This window comes from Nelumbo nucifera, chromosome 1 (genome assembly GCF_055504915.1).
Source record: "Nelumbo nucifera cultivar China Antique chromosome 1, China Antique-T2T, whole genome shotgun sequence".
Classification (NCBI taxonomy): Eukaryota; Viridiplantae; Streptophyta; class Magnoliopsida; order Proteales; family Nelumbonaceae; genus Nelumbo; species Nelumbo nucifera.
The window spans coordinates 134026916-134048629 of NC_142649.1; the positions used below are offsets into that span (position 1 = coordinate 134026916).

Genomic DNA, 21714 nt, shown 5'->3' on the forward strand with positions numbered 1-21714 from the left:
GAAATTAAATCTGTTCCAATTAAGGCATTTTGCAATAAAGATGTCAATTCATTAGGGTTCCCTCAATGTTCATTTTTCATCTTCTTTCTATCCTAAACATTAAAACAGGCAACAAAGAACAGGTTTCCATTGTTTTCAGATTGTAAAAAAATAGTAAAAACATTGGAATACCAGCTAAAGGGAAAGACCTGGTAAAGAAGAAAGGGAAAAAGTGGTAAATAGAAGGAATAATGAGATTCATTACTTAGACGACATGAATACCTGCTTTGTCATTTGAAAATCATGTAATGCACGAGTTGTACTAGTTATAACAAATTCAGTTTGAAAATCATGAAAAAACTTCAATGCAAGTTTGATTCCAAAAGAGCTAGATTAGAAATCGATAACAAATCTGGTTATATAAGCATTAACCATGTATAATATATGGTATATGGATTTAACTTTTATGACCCGCACAAAACCAAGAAAAGCATCTTCACATCCATTATAACAAAATTTATACAGATCGAAATGGTTCAGGGAAATTTTGCCATTTGTTTCTTATGATTGGATATCTTTTATTCTCAAAACTGAAGTCTAGGTGGAAACCAATCTCAATTAAAGGGCCATTTGATAATAGCTAAAATAGCTGAACTGAATAACTTGTTGCTTTGATAAACTAGTTGAATAATAGAATATTCATGAAGGGATCAGAATCCAGTTTTGCATTTGGGTAACTCATGGTTGAATGATGAATACAAAGGCATAGGGGGTGATATTCTATCATATACAAATAAAATCCCTAGAGTAGGGTGCACGGGACGGGAGGTCCATCAACCTACCCACAGCCCACAGAGAACTTGGTAGTTCCTCAGATTTGATCTTGTGCCTCCATTTTTAGAGGGATGCTGACATCTCAACTACTGGGTCATTGGCTTTATTTATGTAGGGAAAAAATAAACAACTTTCAAACATCTGAGTAGTGAGTATAGCAGTTTGCCATGTTAGTTCCATCCTTGTAAGGAAAGAGAGAATGCTCTTTTTGATATGGCAACATCGACTGAGGAAAATTAAAGGAGCATTCCTTCCATTTAAATAGAAGCAAGATTCATTGCAATGGCAAATGACAATATTATCAATTAAAAGTACAGAAGACTCTAAAAGCAAGAATATTAGAAATTAATAAGGTTGTATTTGATAAATTTTCTAGTAAAAGCTTTCTAAAGTTTAGCATATCAAAAAGATTGTGAGCTAGTCTTTGAAGATCGAAACCTCTTTGCAGTGTATACTTTTGAATGATCTTCTCAAAATACAGAAAGTCCAACTGGACTAATTTTTACCTCCTTGTTGCAGCACATGGTAAATTTTGAGAAAGAGGTTCTTCACTCAGATCTCCTTAATTAATTGTAGATTATAAAATGCAACCTGGCTCGGTCAAGTCGTTCAAATCTAAGCCCAACCCAACCCAACTTCTAGGTTTGACTGCTTAAGTCTTTACTAACTTGGGTTGGGCTTGGGCCTAATAAAAGTCCCCTAAGCAATCAAATCCATTTGCAGCCCTACACAATAAACATGTGGATGTTTGTTGAATCTCCAGAATGGAGTCATCAATGGACAAAGATCCTGTATTGCCGTCACACATGGTCAATGGCGACTCTACCCATCAACTCATGGTGAACAAACATGGATTATCATCTGGATGCCGGAGGTTTCTCGGGTTAGGCAACTAGGATTGCCAGTTTGAGTTCAACCGACAATGCTATTTTAATTTGTTGCATTCAGATCATCCAGTGTTAGATGCTGAATCAAAGATCTCAGATGATGGGCTTTACCTAATTCCAACCAGAGGAGAAATCAGATATGGCTGGTGAAACTGTCTGTGTGATAGCAGATGTCTTCCAAATTAGTCAATAATATACAAATTAAAAGATGAAATTCTGTAGTTTAATCAGGTCTAGAGCTGCAGACATACTTCTTTTTCTTTTCTTTATTATTAAAATAAAAAAAAAAAACTAGGGAGAATGATCAATCAGTCCAGATCAGAATTTTATAACCCCAAAATACAGGGTGAATGCATCCTGACCGTGAATTGATGCTAAATTCACGGGCAGGAAATGGTTTATAGGGGGAGAGGGCAATTCTGCATCGTGTGTATCCGTACTTGTCCGAAGAAACTATGGCTTTGAGATTCTGGGGCTACAGGTTTTGTAATTTGGGAAAAAGGGGACGGTTTGTTGAATTTCAGAGACCCATTGTTTTCTTCAAAAGTTGTGTGCTTGGCATGTCATACTCATGTGTAATGATAGAGCTGATTACACAGTATATATAATAAAAAAACATTAAATAATAACAAACAGATTCCAAGAGCTCCTCCTTGTCTTTGTTGAAGCACTGGGCTTGTTCTATGCAGGCACTATTCCTGATATTCCTTGCGTGGGGGACCTTTGGCCGCTCTGAAAATTGAGAAACTCTTCCTTTAGCCTGCACTTGGAAGTAGTGTAGAATCTCATGGATGTAGAACTCCATCGATGGAGTTTCACACCAAATCATAAAAAGGTTTCGACCGTTGATCTTGAAAAAACGTAGGATCGACTAGCAAAGAAACAATATTAGAGTGCCTGGTTTGTTTTTTCTGGGATGGGCACTCCAAAGTTTAAGTCAGTGAATTGGAGATTTTGGAGAGAACTAGGAACTAGAGTATTTGAGAGCTGAATCGTGCGTACTTTCTCTAAGGGAGGGGACACCTTTATATAGGCGTAAGGAACCGATAACTTCTTGTAATGCACCTGGATTCTATGGAAATCGTGCCCGCTAAGTTTGGAGGAGATCTCTGAGCTGGATACGTGATCCACACAGAGGGATAAGATCCGTCCGATCAATTCCGATGTGAACGATGCAGATAAACGGGTCTAATAGTCAAGCGTCATGATCCCGGAGAAGTCAGAGACAATAACTCACTCAAGGGGGAGATCCGATCCGACAGATCGCTAATTGAATTCAGGTCAGATTGTCGCCTCTCATGCCGACCTTGCGTCTAGATAGAATTGGGGTAGTCCGGTGGAAGCATGTCCCATCACACACTGACTTAAGATCTTATATAGTTGTTCACAGTTCAGTCTATCGGGGTGACTCCGAGGTTACTAATGCAATTATAAAGTGTCCGAGGTGAACTACTTACGTGGTGCCAAGGTATCATCCAATTATGCCACGTGTCATGATGTCATTGGACAAATTTTAAAAATTGATTTACAATATAAAACTCTACTTTACTTTATTCAAACGCTGATAAATTAATTTAAACCGAGAATGGAGTTTTATATCAAAACATCCTTTATGATCGATGACCAACGGTTGCTTGCAATGTTTGGATATATGGCATTAACGTGGCACGTGGCAACAACAACACTAGCAAACAAAATACATCATTTTCTCACAAAACGGTGTATTGTTGCATGAGAAAATGCTTCTCAAAAATCGGCAATGGTGGCTTATTTCGATGCTGATTGTGATGCATAGGGGGGTCCTGATTGTTTGAGTTTTTCGAAAAACTGATTCTGTTTGGGTCCGCTGATTTCACTTCAATTTCACCGGTTGTCAAATGTCAATGCATGTTCCTATTTCTCTTTTATTCTGATTTTCTGAAACATTCCTTAATTTGCAGGGAAAATGAGATAAACAACATAAACTGCTGTTCCTTTCTCTCACTTTTACACGACAGAATACAGATGAGTGGTTGGTGTCCCTCTGAAATCCAATTTTTAGTTGTTCACTTGTTTGAGCCTACCCCGAGTGCAAACTCAGCTGCAAATCCTTGCCTATAATGACTACCCTGATTACAAACAGGACTGCAAATCGGAGGGAGGGGTTCCTGCTTTTATGAATCAGTTCCAAAGACACACTAATCAGATAATGACCTCTTTGACAAAGCCGAAAGGAGTGGTCACGATCACATTTGGTTGAGCGTTTTTTTAGCATTTTACCATTGGATCGGTTTCTGTCAGATCAGATGCTGCCTCTCAAGTCTCAACCGAGAGCCTCAAATCGATTTGATTTTTCTTTTTTAAACAGACAAAAACATCAAGGAGAGAAGATACAAAAATCATACACGCACAAACAAACAAGCTCAGAAAAATATTCACATCCCCGGATTCACTCCATTTTTCTTTTTCTTTTTTTTTTTTTTTCTCCGATTTCCGAAAGTTTTTGTGTTCACCATCTGTTTGAACACTTGGAGCCTCTTTCTCTCTCCATCATTTTCCCTTCTACTCCATGGACTCCAGATAATCACCGAAGACGTCCAGCATCTCGGAGAAAGTAACGATTCCGGCGAGGCTATAATCGTCTTCAATGACCCACACGTAATTCACGCGGTGCGCCAGCGCCTGTATCATCACCGCCACCAACGAGCTCCCTGGATGGCACACGATCGCCTCCGCCCTCCTCACCATCCTTGCCGAGTAACTCCCCGATCGGCTATACCGGCGCGACCGCAATGGCGCCGTCGGCGACGAGGCGAATTCCTCATCTGAAGAAGAAGACATCGAAGAAGACGATGATGTCGAAGAAACAGAGAATTCCTCCAACAGCTCCAGCATTCCCTCCAACTTTCTCTCTTTCAACCTCGCCTTCACCACTCGGACCAAGTCGTCCGGCGGGCCTCCACAGTCGATGTAAGCCATCAAGTCTCCTGCGGACAGGGTCCTGATCGCTGCTGCGACGGTCTCGTCGCAGCTTGCCAGGGTGAATGGGGAGATCTCCCCTATTAATTTCCCATCGTCGTCCACCACGGCCACGGATGTCTGCTGAGACAGGGAACTGGAGATCAAGTCCACAGCTGAGTAGGCCGGGTCGTGGTATCCGACGGCCAGGACTTCAGTGCTGATGATGCCGAGAGATTCGACGGACAGCGCCGCGATGGGTGAGAAGAGACCGATGGAGCTGAGGAGGAACCGAATCACGTCCTCCTGAGTGAGCCAGCAGAACTCCCGGCCGTTGTGGAGTGTAGGACCGAACGAAGATTTCTGGAGGAGCTTTTTCCTTGAATTATTGCTGATGCTGCTCTGTATTGGAACGATCAGGTTCTGGGCTCCTTCGAGAATGAGACGAATCGCATCTAACAAGCTGAGAAAAACGGAGAAACAGAAATTAATCGCCTAACTATTTTACTTGAAAATTTTTACATAGTAAAAGTAAAAAAAGAGATATTTAATTGGAAATAAATCCCAAGAAATAGACGTATCTGCATTTATGATAAATGACAAATTTTGATATGAGAAGATCAATAAAATGGTAGAACAAAATTCATGAAACAATCCGGAACTGAAGGGTAAACAAAGGAAATTTTAGTTGAAAGGCAGTGACCATTGGCAGAGGATTTTCATGAAAAAAATATATATTTTAAGTAGCCAAAAATAAATCAGTCAAAGAAGTACACCCTGAAAATTTCTCGACATGGAAAAATATATATTCAAATCGGAACAGACGCTAATGATTTTTTTTTTTATTTTTATCTTAACCTGAAATGTGGCTCAACATGCCTCACAATCCCTGCAGCCTTGGGAAGAAGAACAGAGATCGGAGATTTAAGCGCAGAAGAAGGACACGCAAGGTTCTCCTCCTTACAGAGAAAGCAGATAACATCAACCATGCAAATCTTCCCGATACATCGACAATCTTCGAAGTCGACCTTGGGCTTTGATGAGTGATCGCAGCTCCACAGGCTGAGATAGTTCTCTTCTGAGCTCTTGAGCACCGACAACGCGTCGCCAATGGTGGCAGAGATCGAGAGCGACCTCAGCGCCGGTTTTCCAAGGCAGAGGTCGGATACCTCATGACCCAGCAAGCTCACTGCCATGCAAGGACGAAGATCCTCTAAACAGAGGGAAAAACCTGCGAAAACCCTGGAAGCGAGAAAAGTAACGAAGTTGGAAAAAGAGCGAGTGAGAGACGACGAACAGAGATGGAAATTAGGATGAGAAGGTAGGAGGTCCAGCCTTTTTTTTATAGACAGCGGCTACCCGGCTACTGGAACACCTGTTTTAACAAATGAGTACGGTATATAGAAGCGTGGGCCCCATTTCACTTTTTTTCTTCTCCCAAGTTGGACCCACTACAATTTTTTTATTAAACGTTCTTATTAAGTGGTTTTTAGGGCTTTTAATTACAGCTTCTGAGTGCGTTATCGCTAATTTAGTGGCAACTATTTATAGTGCCGGGTCTATATGGGTTGACCCGACCCGACTAAATGGAGGAGCTGCTGGATCCGACCCAACATGTCCTAATAAGGCTATAACTCTCAAATATGAACATTCAAAGGCTGCCATTTTCACGGGGTCGGGTTTTTTTTGGTGAATAAACTGATTCCATTTCACTAAACCAGAGAAAGAGATACATCTAAAAACGGGGTCGGGTTTAGTACGGGACTGTCTCAAAAGAACCCGGTCAAGCCTTACCGCTTAACCCGACCCACTGACCGTTCTTAATTTGTCAAGATCGTTGGAGAATCTTAAACCGTCTGATTTTGGTGTTGAAAATGGCGGAAGAGGTCAAATGAACTGTTTGGATGTGTTGAAAAGAAGGCAGAAGTACTTTCTGAAGGTTTGCCACCTGTCACGTGGATTGAGGTTTTGGACCACTGTTATCTACAAGTGTACCATAATGGTACCGAAGAATATGAATAAAAGAATGAGGGAGCAAAGCAAATGGCCTAAGGCAATGCAGTAGGGAAACGTAAAAAGCAGAAAAGCAAGAAGCAAAAAGCATCTGTAGTGTATGGTTCCGGCAAACTTATTTGTTGATATTTGAGGTGGGGCTGATCCAGTAAGTGTCTCTATCCTCAAAAAGCGAGACAAATTTGTGCTTGTGGAACCCCAATGGAATGGATGATCTCGTAGCCCCAGAGCCAAGATATTGCCTCGTCGGAAGTAGGAAAGGTACAAATGTACAGTACCAAACTCTTACTATCTCCTTGGATGGGATGAGTAATGAGTTACAAATTTGTTTCATCTCATCACGTCACATGCAGAGAAATAAGAAATTACATTAATGAATCAACTTGTTTTTTCTAGCAACTTTACTGTTTCAAGTTCTAGGGTTTGTTTGGGTAGAGACAGACCATGTTCATACATATCTCCAACCTTCCTGTCCAGAGTACTAGATTTGTATTTGATTGGACTATCTGTCATACCAACTCTACTGTTTTCATAGTTCAAGGGTTCATTTGGCAGGGGCAGACCATGTTCATACATCTCTAAGAGTACTTGATTTGTATTTGATTAGACTATATGTCAAAACCAAAGTCTCTTTGCTTGATGCAAATTCTTATGATTATGCATTGCTCTAAGTTTTGAGACTCAATAAGTCAATAACTCATTAAATGCACTTAATATGCTTCCCAAAGAACGGTCCAAATTAAGTGCTAACAAGTAACAACAATGAATAAACAAACATCAGTTGAGACATGAGACAGTTCACTAACTACCAAAAAGACGGTTCACTCATGTACATTAATTAATTTTCAAAGAAGACAATTTTTTTAAACTATTCTTATGGTTTAGCTAATTCACTAACTTTACTTTTACTATTTAACTATATTTTGCACAATTCTTACTCTTTCTGATAATTGCCTAAAACCTCCTTTACCGTTAACGTTCCATCATAAACCATTTACATATGACTGTTATATTTTTCAAAAAATATAGTCCATAAGGGACTCACTTTCTCACTGAACGATGTTCAAAAAACTCGTCACAAACTTTGGGCACTTCTTGCCCGTAGCAAGTAGTGAAGAATTCCATGAACTAGCTCCAGTTTTTTATCGAGCCAGGAGGCAGTCTATGGTACCATAATCTCGCAGCACCTCTGAAAGTTGTAAAGAATGCCATGTAGAGGTAGGCATCATCCACCCCATGGAGTAGCATTAGGGATTGGAAGCTATCGTAGTGGTCATTGGGGTCGGTATTCCCATCATAAGTCTCCGAGATGGGTGCTTTAAAGTTCTTCGATTGCAGGGCCGAGAGGATTTCTGGTGCTAGGGGGGAAGACCGGATCAAAGGAATCGAGGTCGGCTGGACTACTACCAAGCTAACTTCTTCCCTCCTCTTCTCAACCTTCGCAGTAGGGGCATCACTTCTTTGTCACCTTGTTGGTGTTGTTCACTTCTGTATCGGCCGGAGTCTTGGCCTTGACATTCTCCCGGTCTCGGGCATTCTCCCTGACAGGGGTTGTGTCCCAGTTGTCAAGGTGGTAGGACGGATCTGGGGTTGAGTCCTTTCTCCTCACTCACGGGCTGTTGGTTGCTGGGTTGCCGGTCATCTTGTCGATGGCGATGCTGGCCATTCTGGGGTTGGTGGTATTGGTCACTCTACGAACGATAATGCTAATCATTCTGGGAGTAGTGGTGTTGGTCATTCTGACGACTACACTATTGCTGGTTCCGTTGGTCGACTATAAGGGCTTGGGGTGGTGATGAATGTCAGGGAGGTGTTGGACCCCGAGGGGGCGTTGGGCCCCGAAGCGGTGTTGGCCCCGAGGTGGTGTCAGACCTCGGGGTGGTGATGGAAGCTAGGGCTAGCGGTATTGCTGATGCTGTTGTGGTGGCATGAACACTTTGAATCTCTCTTCCCATGCACGAATATGGAGGTTCATGCTTCTCACGTACTACACCAGCTCATAGAATTGTCGTGCATATATCCCGATGGGAATCGTTGAAGGCTCTACCACTAGGAGAGGGGCGCTCACATGAGGCAGTAGTGTGTTGACTTGTTGTAGGGGGAATGTTGGGTTCTGTACAATTGGTACTCCTGGAAGAGTCAATGGCACTGAGATTTGTCCAATCATCACATAGGGGATCTCTGGATTCATCGCGGGCTGGTCTTGCCCCCTAGTGGCTAGTACTTCGACGTTCTTGTTGTTGTTGCTGGTAGATGCCATTGGATATGTGAGAGTGAAAAACTAGAAGTAGGAACTTAGATTTATGTTGTGGTTCCCATAGATGACGCCAATTAGTGGTGCATGATCTGAATGCTCCTAGCTGGAGGACAGCTTGAACGTCAGTTTGCTTTGTTGTCTGGTCGAACTACAAGAGAAGAATGCTTAGAGGGTCCGGGGTGGCTTACCCGGTGTAGGTGCTCCGATGCTTAAGTTAGTAATTTGGAATGTGAGCTGAAAGCTTGCATGCTAGAAAGCTAGTGAGCAAATAATTGTGCATACCTTGTGAAGTTTGGGGTTGGTGCCCTTATATAGGTGAGCTACTATAGGTCTTACAAAACACCTTCGAGATTCTTGGTCCATGCTGCTAGGAATCTGTTCCGCACTCAGACATGGACTTCGTGTGAACTGATAAGGTTTATCAAGTTCGTTCGATTTCAGTGGGATGAGGATAAGGCTTGTAGACGTGCAACGTGATCTTGGAGAGGTTGGAGACAACTGGCTAGCTTCTAGAAGTTGGCTACGTGTCACCTCGGCAGGTCGGGCCATCACAAGCTTCTCGGACCTCGGTCTTGGTTGATGTGCCCAAGGTACCCGAGCTAATCTGGCCTACTGAGGTGGCAGGGAACACTGAGTTGTCATCCAATCAACAGATCGCTTCTATGTATTCGGGTATTGATAGATCGGGCCAAATTACCCCTTATCAGGGATGAAAGACGGAGACAAAAATGGAGACGGAGAAGGAGCAGCAATATACGTCCTATCTTCTTGATTTTTTTCATCAATTGGATTTTATTTTAAAAATTTGAAAAAATTTGATATTTTGCTGTTTTTTTAACACTTAATAGTAATATCAATTGTAAAAAAACAATAGGGGTGGTGTAAGAAAATGGTTAAACAATAATGATAGAATTAATTAATTAACTAAATCATAACGATAATTTAAGAAATTTGCCTAAAAAATATACATTAATTAATTTAAGATCCCACCATCGTACGTATTTAAATCATCTACTGTCCAGACTTTTTGCTACAGTTCGCCCCCACATCCATTGCGTATAGTTAAAACTTACAACCGTAACTGTTCACTCCGGAATTAATTCTTCAGGAAAAGTGTCTCCGACGGTGATAAAACAAAACCTTTGATGATTACTATTTACTAATGAACACAGACAGTCGCATACATGGATAATCGATCCGACCAGAAAAAAGAGATTCCACCGGGGCTCGTTTTTCCTTTAGCTCAGAATGTGTTTGAGTTTTGATGGATTAACTCGTCCGAGTCACAATCTTCAATCTATGTGGGAAATACAGTCACATCACCCAAGGTATATGGAGTCGAATATTCAGTGATTATACTCAACTGATTCCAGAATTTTCCATCCTCTAATGCGGATCACTAATTAAAACCTGGGAAAATTTTCTTATAAAACCTAGCAAAGATTTATTAAGTTTAAATTTAAAAGGAATATAAATATAAATACATATAAAATAATATAAAATGCAAGATTTTGCACCGTACACAATTGTATTAAGGTATGATGAATTGGTGCAAATGGTATGATCGCATCCACAGTCTCTTCCCTTACCCGGTTAGCTGGGTCTAGTGGGAGGGACCCGTACTTGATTGATAAATAAATTACTTTAACTTTGGTCTCTTGTCTACTGAGTACTGATTCATTAATAGCTGGGTCACAGTGGACTAAATATGGCCCCTACAATCCCAATAACTTGCCAGCTGGCATACCATGTTTCAATCATCACCACTTAATCACCCATTTCTTAGCCGAACATCGACATGGACAAGAAAATTAAAGCCTTTTCAATTTGGTAAAAAAAATCATCGATCTCACTAAGCTGATTTTCATTGGTGGTGTGCATGGTACAAGGGGTTAAATATGGTCTCAAAGGAGTTCAAATCTGCGCCCCACTGCTTCTTGTCCCACAAACACCCTACAGATCGAAAATTCGCCATCTGTCTATTCGCACGTGGTCAGTATTGCCACGCACGAGATTAATGGGATGATGATTAGCCTCAAAACTAGCTCAAAACCCTCATTTCTACATTCCCGCCCCCAAAACCGATCCCTTATGCTTGAACTGGCCGTCCCCTGGTCATTGAACTCGTCTCAAAGGACAAAAAAAGAATCAGGGTTAACATGGACCGCGGAACAGTCAATGACCAGATTAAAAGTGTAATTGAACATATGATATCTTGAGTTGGTTTTGCCAGGTGGCAAAGAATTACTGGTCTAATAATAAAGAAGAAAGAATCTACGGACTACGGCTTGTATGGTGACAGCTCACACGATCAAATAGTGGTCATGGATTGAAAGCTTTCAGTTTACGACAAGGCCAAAACAATCAATTTACTTTATTTGTGAAATAGTGGACTATGGAATCCCATGTGAGTTATTATTGTTGTTCTTACTATAATAAGAATCCGGGCCGCGACTCCAACTGTTAGATTTGTCCCCTTTCTATTTTATTCAAAGACCACAAGCTGTAGGATAAAAAAGGGTTTATGCAAGTCCGGTTTTCTTCTCACTACACACAGGTGCGTATGGCATATGGACCAGTTGGGTCGAATCGATTGACCAACCACGAACACGAAGGATATCGGGTCAAACACGTAACTTGGATAATTCACCAGTTGCAGTTGGGCCGGAATATTCGTCAAATCCGTTCCAGAGCTGGCCTGGGCCCGGCGAAAGTTGGCCGAGCCAACAGGGAGATTCATCCGCTATCCGTATGGTGGGACCCGCCCACGTGAACGAAAAAGGCTGATACGACGACACATCACGTCCTGGGCGGGGCCCATATCCGTAATAAGCAAAGTACTACTGCAATTTTGCAGCAATCTCGTACCTGCAGGCTGCAGCTCCACCTACCGTGTACGGCCTAAAATGTCCAAATGGACCGACTTTTCAAATTCAGGGAATTACGAGTCCACATTTCCTCAGTCCTCACAGTGTCCCACAGCATATCCCGACCGTAAATAGAAAGCATCTCCCAAAGGCAAATACGGTAAATATTCCTAATACACGGTTGGGATGTTCCCACAGCACATCCCGACCGTTCTCTGTGCGTTGTTCATGTTTTTTTTTTCACCTAAAATTTCAAAAATTTCAAAAATATTATAGTTTTTTAATAATAATATCTATTTATTTCACGAAAAAATACATTGTAACCTAATAGAAAAAATAATAAACCGTTGTGGAAAATAGGGATAAATCGGTTAAACAATATTTATTACAATAAATCAGGTGAAAAGTATTTACGAAATCAAAATATTCAGTTACAATTGTTCAACGGATAAAGAAATATCACATTATTTCATAAGCTAAAGCCTTAATAAGAAAAAAGTTTGTCAGGGAAGTGTTGCTATCTTTTTACCTATCGTAACACATGATCCATTGCAGCCGGGTATATCCAGAACATCTGTCATAAAGGATGTAAGGACGTAAGGATGCTTCAGTTCTGATATACAATAATAAGAATTGAGTTATGACAATATAAATTTTAGAAATAAAAGTAAAATTATAGGATTTTAGGGTTTTAAGAATTTGAAAAAATATTTAGAAATTAATATTAAATTTAAGGGTATTTTATTAATTTATTATTGAATTCAGGAAAGGTTGACTAAATTATATGTAAATCCTGTTATTTATTCAGGATAAAAATATTTTCTTATCCACATTCACCATCCATCAACCTGTCCCAACTCCTAAGCTTAGGTTTTGGAATATGTACAACCATGCATTTGTAATATACATATTTGGATGTATACTTTTTCCAAACTGAACTTTAAAATAGAATTTGAACGTGCATTCATATTCGCTGCATTTAGTCTGTGGTTTGAATGTTTGACACTCGTGTGGTCATGGGTGATCCCAACGTTTTAGCTTTTCAGCAGAATGTGAAAACATTATCATTGGTTATTAGTTTTACAATCAATGATAATGTTCCACACCAATAATAAATTTGAAAACGTAGAATTCTAAAATTATAGCTTTTCCCCTATGAATCACATCCTGTCTATGGATTTGACATCAATTTATGGTCAGGTTGAATAGTCATTCTATTTAATAAATTTATACTGTACTGTAAAAGATATGGGTCCCATGTATTATTTTATTATTGGCGTGAAATCTTATCATTGGTTCTACAGCACGTCAAACAACCTTTGCCTTCAGCCCGTCAAACAACCTTCGTGTATGGAACATTTCTTGCAAACTGAACATATGTATTAAGTATGACCAATTTAGTGCAAACAAGTGCAGCAAATCTCTATTCACTACTCTCCACTCAGCAATGCTCCCAGTTTTGCATTCCTATTTGAAGGTAAAGTCCAGTTTGGAAGGAGCACAAATGCAAATATATACATACAAAATAATATAAAATATAAGGTTTTGCACTTTACATATTTACATTTGTACTCTTTCCAAACTCAGCCTAAAAGTCAATTATTTGAGCCCTCTTGTATCCCTGGGCTGTCAACGAGTTGGGTCTGCATTTGCATCGGGATGTCTCAGTTCCAAACTGATTATTAATTATAACCTCAGTATTGTCCCAATTAATAATCAGGATAATTGGACCTGACCTGATAAACTTGATTATTATGACTGCATTTGTTTGGAGTGTAAATCTCATCAATGTAAAACTCCATTACTGGAGTTTAGCACTGAACTGTTTGAAAATAAGTGAGCATTGAAAAACATGAATATTGATATAAAACTTCATTATAAGTGACGTTTTACACCGATTTACAATGTAAACCAAACCTTTATCCAAACGCTGATAAAACCAAACCGATGGCGGCAAACAAATGCAGCTTATATTTATTTATTTAAATAATTATTTGCAAATTGAATTTTAATAATATAACCCTAATAAAAGTGATAATAAATTATTTATATGTTAATAAATTAAGTATTTTTAACTAATAGTATCGATTAAATTTGTCACTTCAAACATAAAAATATAATAAAAATTATAAAACAAATTAAGAAATTATTACATATATTTAATAAAATAATCAGTTCAGATCAGAAAGAGCTCAGAAGAAGCAAGAAAATGCCCAGAACAGAACCAGCATAATTGATTCGATTCAGTTCAGTCAATGAAGCAGAACCGGGCATTGGACAGCCCTACCAAGTTGATGGACTGGATTCATTATTTCTTCCTTTTTTAAGGAAAATGACTTGTACCTCTTCTCGGTTACCCGACAATCACTTAAACTTCATTTAGATCTAGCAAAAACCACCCTTCACTTTTAAAAGAAGCATGTAAACCCTCCTTTCTGTTACTTTTCTTTATGGAAAACAATACAAATGCCTGCAGTTTTTTTTTTTTTTTTAAAAATCTCACTTTTTCCCATGACAAACTTTGTTGGGATGAATATTTACTAAATTACCTTCAAAAGAAAATAGTTAAAATTAATATAAATATAATTATATTTTTCATATGATCGATCATATATATATTATATGAAATTGTATATTTACATTAATTTTATAATTAATGTTTGCCCCGTTGTTACCATTAATCTAATAGTTAACTACATAGAATATTTTCATGTGATTGTCATGTGCGGGTTTATAATTTTTAAAACCCCATATTACTATATTGTTATTTGTTAAGATCATTTTGTACTTTTAACTTTCTAAAAACACCCCAACTCTTACATGTTTCCATCAAGTTTCAACAAAGGCTGGTAGTAAAGACCAATTGATCTCAAAATAGGCAAATACTATGCTTTAGAATGGGTTTCTTCATTGTTTCTATTAGCCCATAGAATTTTGGAGGGGTAATTTTCTAATTTCATTTTATCGTTAACCCTGTCAATTAATCGGGGTGAAATATTGAAGTCCAAAAGTAGACGGGTCTTTGTTGCAAAATGAAGTTTGAGGTGCTAAATATTAGGGGTGCAAGTTAGGTGGGTTGGACTGGGTTTACGGTCAACCCAGGCCTCACCCTAAAATTTGGGCTTAAGACCCGAGCCCGAGGTCCAGTCTGATCTTTCCAATCCAAGCCCATAATTTGATGCATTCGTGTTGGGCTTAGGCTCAGGCCGGGCTTGGGTTGGTCAATGAACCCGTTCTAAAATTATATATGTATATATGCATTTATGTAAATATGTATATATATATATATATATGTATGTATAAATATAAGTATGCATACAAATATGTATTTATATAAATAAATAAGTATACAAATGTATATACATATGTATGTATGAATATATATAGTTGGGCCAGGTTCAGGCTATCTAAGGACTAGGCTCGAGCCCGTCCCAAAAAATAAAAAAGCATGACTTCTAAAGCCCAATCCTAGCCCAAGGACCGAAAATCCAAGCCCAGCCCGTGTAAAAGTTTGGGGTTGGGTCGGTTCTGGCTCGGGCTAAGCCCGCCCAAGTTGCACTCCTACTAAGTATCACAACCTCCTAAATATATGGTGGATGTCTATAATTTATCAAAATATATAATATTTAGGCCTTGTTTTCTTTTCGGTAAGTTACTTGGGTAAGTGTTTCTCTCCGAGTAAGTGCATTTATGCATGTTCTTTTATTCCCAGGTAAATACGACAATGGTCTTTTTAACCATAAAAATTCATTATTAAAAGGGACATTTTTATTCCATCCAAGTGTTGATAACTTTCCCCATGTGGAATTCCCTTGTCTCCACATAAATCTAAAAAAAAGAACATTAATTTCTTAGTTTCCCCCTCTCAAAATCCCAAAAACGAACACCTCCTTAATGTAATTAACCTAGAGCCATAAAATAACATTGACATTCTAGAATAAGTAAAATTGGACTAAGTAAAATTGTAAAATAGACATTTTTCAACATTTAACATTGACATTCTAGAATAACATCTCTACCTTAAAAGGTCAGATAAATTAAGCAGAAAAGCAAATTTTACAGCTTAGAGCTCAAAACATTTTGTCCAGATATGGAGTTTAGTATTAGTTAATGACACCTAAGACATGACCCATTGGAACAGATGTAAATACTGTAATAATGACTATAGGTACAAATAAGATGTATATTACTCATTTCACTACTAAACTACAACTACTCTATTTATTGAGTTCCATTTATTGGCAAGAAGGGAAAAAATCAAAATAGAAAGTGACTTTCTTAGTTTGAGTAATGAAATAAATTTGAAAAGAAACGAAAGTCGAGACAAAAATAAGAAGCTAAATTTCCTGACCTCTTTAATTTTCTATCTTTGTCAAAGAAGAAGGCAGAATAAAACAGGCAAAAAGTGGAAGCAAAATGTCAAAATCAACTACTCTCTTTCAACAGAATGAGGATGATGATGATGTTTGTGGGTTGGATTAAGTGAACATAGCAGCTATGAAACAATATAGGTAATGGTTTCAAGTGAACATAGTAATTGAAATAGTATAGGTGGAGGTTTCAACTTTCAACTGCAAAAATGATATAAACTAGGCATGAAGCCATCAAGTGAAAATAGATGGCTCTTATACCTCTAAGAAAAAACATGGGTCTCCAGCCAATTAAGATGGTATTTGGTATCGACGTAGCTTTTGGGAGAAATGGTGCCAGCTCAGCATTGGAAATGCATTTAATAAAAAAATGCCTAAAAAGTTATTTGGTTGAGCCGTTTATCTGATAAATAGCTCTCTCGAAAATTGTGTAAATCGATTATTCAAAAACATCAAATTTGACATTTTTTTTTAATTTTTAGGACTGATTTTTCACTATTTGGTTTATATGGCGCTTAATGGTGTCTAGTGGCACCTAATGGTGCTGAGGTGTAAAAAAATTGTACAAAATGCTTAAAGCAGATTTTGTTTCGTTTTTTAAGACAAAATCGTACAAAACGTTTATCTTATAAACGCCATTGATACCAAACTACCAAGGATTCAGAGGTTGAATTTAACTATTTAGCCAACCACTTAAGGCTTGGTTTGGGGGGATCATAAATACAAATATGTACAATGCAAATACAAGTTTTATAAATCTTTTATACAAGGTTTTGCACTGTAACTAATTCTAAGAAAAGTAGCTGTGATTTGTTATAACGTGGGGAAAAAAATTTTGATACAATATGCCTAGTATCATATCAGGCATGTGTAAAGTCATCAAATAAAACATATTTTTTAAGGATTTTCTAGAAACTGTTTTTTTTTTAACTGTTAAATAATAGTTAAACAAGTCCCTGTAAAAATCTGAAGTCAAGACTCAAAAGAATAAAAAAGGTAATAGATTTTGACAAGGCCAAAACACCCCATACGCATGTTTGTATGTATCAAGTGTATCGATACTTTGAACCTTGGCCTTAGGGCCATCCTTCCCCATCTCTGACTTATCAATGCCTCTTCCCAGCCAATTGTCAAGAGAGTTTGCCTGGGCTGAGCAGTTGGACTGGTTGACCCACAGCCTAACCCCATTTCTAGGTGTAGGAACCAAAATGTTCAATTCTTGAGATTGTAAAGAATAAGAAACTTATTCAGGAACCTCACCTAACAGTTTAAGTTTTTAGTTGAATGGGTTCTTTGAGATGATATCGGAGTTTATTTGACCAAATGGTCTAATGTTGATTCTCGTAGTTCCCATTATAATTAATTAAATTTTAACATAAGGGTACAGGTGGGCCTGCATTTATCTACTCTTCAAGCCTGATAGGCTTTCACATGAGGGCACATGTCAGAAAATAAAAAACCTATTCAGAGACCTCAGGTAACAGGTTAAACTTTTAGATTGAACAGTTCCTTGAGAAATTCAGCCTTAATTCAATGATAATTAGCCATTAAAGCCCAATGTGTTTTTATCTCGATGTGGATCTCCTACACTTAGCCTTACCTACTAAGATGTGTGTTAACCAATAAAGTTCATCAAAATTCAGGGGCGGGGTTTTGATTGGTCAAATTTTCAAATGTGAGACAAATGTAGGAATATACACCCACTCTCACGTTTGATAAATTTACATTCTGTCTTGGTTCAAAAGTTTAAGTGTAGAGCTTTAGACTTATTCATCTAACCAGTCAAAGTGTGGCAGGTTTTATTGTAACTTGTAATGCTGGTACTAGTGAAAAATAAAAAATTGAAACTATAGAGAAGAGAAGTGAGGAGAAGAGGATTTAAGGTGTAAAGAGTGGATTAGCATTTCGGATGGAATTTAGAAAGAGGGGAACTGGGGAAGGAATCTTTCATTATTGTACTTAGGGCAGCCCTTAGTGATGCTACATAGAGATGACATAGAAATGGCAGTTGATTAGTTTGGTAGCCGGAAGCCCCTATTCTGAGCTTTTGGTTTTTGAGTGGTGGTTTCCATCCAAATAGCATAGAAGGGTTCATTTGGTACGCAGTTGGAGAATTAGAATCGGAATGGTCTATTCCCCGGTTTGTTTGGCTCAAATAGGAATAGGAATTGGAATTGGTTGGAATGAATTCTTATTCTCAAAGGAAGGGGAAGGACAAATGACTATTTCCTCAAATGGGGGAGTGTTATTTCACCGTGAATGCAAATAGGATTCTGATTTCACCTAATCAAACAATTGAAGTCAGAATAATCCATTCCAGTTCCAATTTTATACCGGCCAAATCATTTGCTGTTCCTTGAATTAAACAAGGGCTTTCCATTGAATGTGTGTTAGTAAGGAAGTTACTCGTTGAAAAATCTTGATTTCAAAGAAATACCAAAGCATCTAAATATTCCACTTACAGCAATATCTCTTTATTATTACTTGTTACTAATACCAGTTGAGTGGCATGTACAAGATGAGAGAGAGGTAGAGAGAAAGAGAAAAATGAAGAGTGTGGAGAATGGAAATAAATGTATTAGATTAGAGAGAGAGATGATTAGATTTTTAGGATGATCTGGACATAAAGTAAGGGAAATATAGTACAACCTCTTTAACATACTCATGAATTCGTTAGGCTTAGTTTTGAATGTAAAAGTACATCGATGAGGTTTTACACGGAACTATAAAAATGTTACTATTGAGCTTTAAAAAGCGTTAATAAAAGCGTTAGGTTTTTATATCAATTTTATTGATGTAGTATTTATATCGGTAATCAATGTAAAACTTTATTTTGATGAGGTTTTACATCGATTTATGACAAAATCTACTCCATCAAATGCCGACAAAACTAAATCGGCATGGAGCTTTATATCAAACTTTATTTACATTGCATCCAAATACCAATAAAACCAAACCAGTGTAAAGTTTTACATCGATGACATTTTACGTCGCTTCCAAACGCAACCTTAAGTCTTTTGTCTTATACCACTGGTGCCAAGCCCGGGTAGGGTTGCACCAAATTGGCAGACAAAATTAAAACTCTTTTCAAATTCTCTTTTTATCAAAGATCCCAAATTGTCTTTTTTGGCTCAGTTTGGAAAGAGTACAAATGTGTAGTGTGCAAAACCTTTAGGCTGCGTTTGGAAACAATGCAAATGGAGTATAAATCCCGGTTCAAGGTAAATTTGCACTCTGGTGCACTTTTGCCTGTGTTTAGCAATATTACATTTATGTATTGAAAAATGACAGACCAATGCATATTTACATTGATAGTAAGATGTAAAAGTATATCAATAACAAAGAAGTAAATATGTATTCAAATGGGCTTTTAATAAAAAAAATATGCTTTATTGAAATTCAAATTTACATCTATTACAACTAAAAGTCTGTTTGATGAGAAATAAATTTATTTGCATTGTTTTAAAACACAACCTTAATTTTATATTAATTTGTATGCATTAACATTATAAATATTTATGATGCAGGTAGATTTGGCCCAACCCCTTGGCTGTGCGATAGTGGAAGCAATCGGGTATGACCTGGCAGGAGCGTCAGCTCAGCACAGCGACATAGCCATATCCCAGAAAGAAGCCCGAGCTCCCCAAGGAGAGGCCCCGAGCTCCCCGAAAGGAACCCGCGCTTCCCAGGAGGTGGAACCCGAGCTCTCCCTAGAAGTCACGAGCCTTGCAAGGGACCCTGCAAAGGGCGAAGCCTGGACTAAGCCACCTCGGGTCAGTCCGGGCCACACCCCGACACCTTGGGACAGTCCGGGCACACTCCTATCCAGATTCAAGACTTCACCTCATGCACCACTCCGGCACCTCGGCTCCAGGTCGCGTGACTGAATAATCATACCTAACAAAGAAGCCCGTACTCTGAGGCGGCGTGCCTGACTGGTCAGGGATTTGACAAATGACAACTGCACTCCAACGGCCACCTACTACCGCCATCTCAGTTGTTGCAGAGACGACCCTGACAGAGAAGACAATGGCGGTTATGCCTGCCCCCCACAGAGGCAGTTATACCTGATCTGGCAGAGGCTTGGGAGTGAGTGCACCAGGGTGGTTATAAAAAGCCCTCTTCCCCCAGAGTAAAGGTAGGTGATATTTTTGTGCCTTCTGGTCTCAGAATTTCTCATTCTCCTTGCCTTCTCAAGAGTACTAACTTGAGCATCGGAGCATTCCCATCGGGTTCCTCCCCTGGAATCTCTTGTTTCCTCCCTGTTTCAGGCATCTCCTGCTCCGTTAGAGGCAAGGTCACCAGTAGCTAGGACCGACCGGTTCGTACTTCATCATTTGGTGCCGTTTGTGGGAACGCTTCAAAAAGCCTCCCCCAACCTCTAGCTCTTTTCTAAAGAAAGAAAACTTGGCATTCATGGCTTCTTCCGACAGTGATAGATGTAATAATGACCTGAATGTCGTCGGGGAACACCCTCAGCCCCCCACTGTCTACATCGGACAGTTCACCATCCCCCTCTCGGTGGACGGAATCCCTAGCCTGAATGTGCCACGAACAGTGGCGCCTGTGAATGTTCCCCTTCCCCCCTTTGTCGAGAAAACCTTCGCCGAACCAACCATTGTCCCCCTAGCAACTAGCCAGAACCAACTTGATGATTTGATGCAATGCATTCGGGCCATGCAAGCCTAAATGCAGCAACATCAGCAACACCAACTCTACCAGCAGTAGGTACTACATCACGTATCTCAGTACCATTACCAACAGCAATTCCCCCAACTGCCTCAGAGCCAGTCACAACTCCCACGTCGGCACCCTGCTGTCAAGAAAGTCAAGCCCTCTCCTCAGGGCAGGCGCCTTCACCGGGGAGAAGCTTACCCGACTCAGAACCCGTCAAGAAGCCAAGCCTCATCCCCTGGCAGAAGGGAAAGACCAACTACCCCCGCTTCGCAACATGCTGGCGGATCGGGAACCTCCCGACCTATCAAGCCAGCGTCAGCTCGGCGTTCTCAGTTCGGGCTCCCGTTCGCGGAAAACCAGTTCGGCGCCTTAGCCGCGGACTAGCACCAGCAGTCCGGGCCCGTTGAGCACGACAACACTAAAGCAAGCAGCGCCAACACCGGGCCTTCCAAGCAGCCGTGGAGGCGCCGACGAGCTCACCGAACTACCACCCGCATCCTACCCGAGTTCAGAGGTAAAGAGGAAGCGAGCTCGGACGAGGTAAAGGTTACCCCTATTCTCTCAGTCCCTTCCCCCTGTCATCAGAACTCCTCGTTGTCCCCATGCTCAAAGATTTCAAACTCCCTCCGCTAGACAAATATGATGGCTCCTTTGACCCAAGTGATCATGTAGATGTTTTTTAGTTCCAGATGCACCTAGTGAGGGCCAGCGAGTCCTGCATGTGTGTGGCCTTCACTACCACCTTCCGGGGAGTGGCTCGCACCTGGTATAGGAACCTGGCCCCCGGGTCGATAAGGAGCTGGACCCAGTTCGTACAAGTCTTCACCGCGCACTTCATCACCAGTAAGTGGTGCCCCTGAACTAAGGAGAGCCTCCTCGGTATAGTCCAGAAG

At 39.7% G+C, this 21714-nt stretch overlaps 1 protein-coding gene across 1 annotated transcript; it reads right to left on the reverse strand.

Annotated features, from left to right (window-relative positions):
* Positions 1-3989: 3989 nt before the first annotated feature.
* Positions 3990-5981, reverse strand: LOC104586436 (CBS domain-containing protein CBSX5-like). Its single transcript, XM_010243679.3, has 2 exons — positions 5496-5981; positions 3990-5100 (listed from the first exon to the last, which is right to left on the reverse strand). Exons 1-2 carry the CDS (start codon positions 5831-5833, stop codon positions 4242-4244), a joined length of 1197 nt encoding a protein of 398 aa, XP_010241981.1. The 5' UTR covers positions 5834-5981; the 3' UTR covers positions 3990-4241.
* Between the last annotated feature and the right edge of the window lie 15733 nt (positions 5982-21714).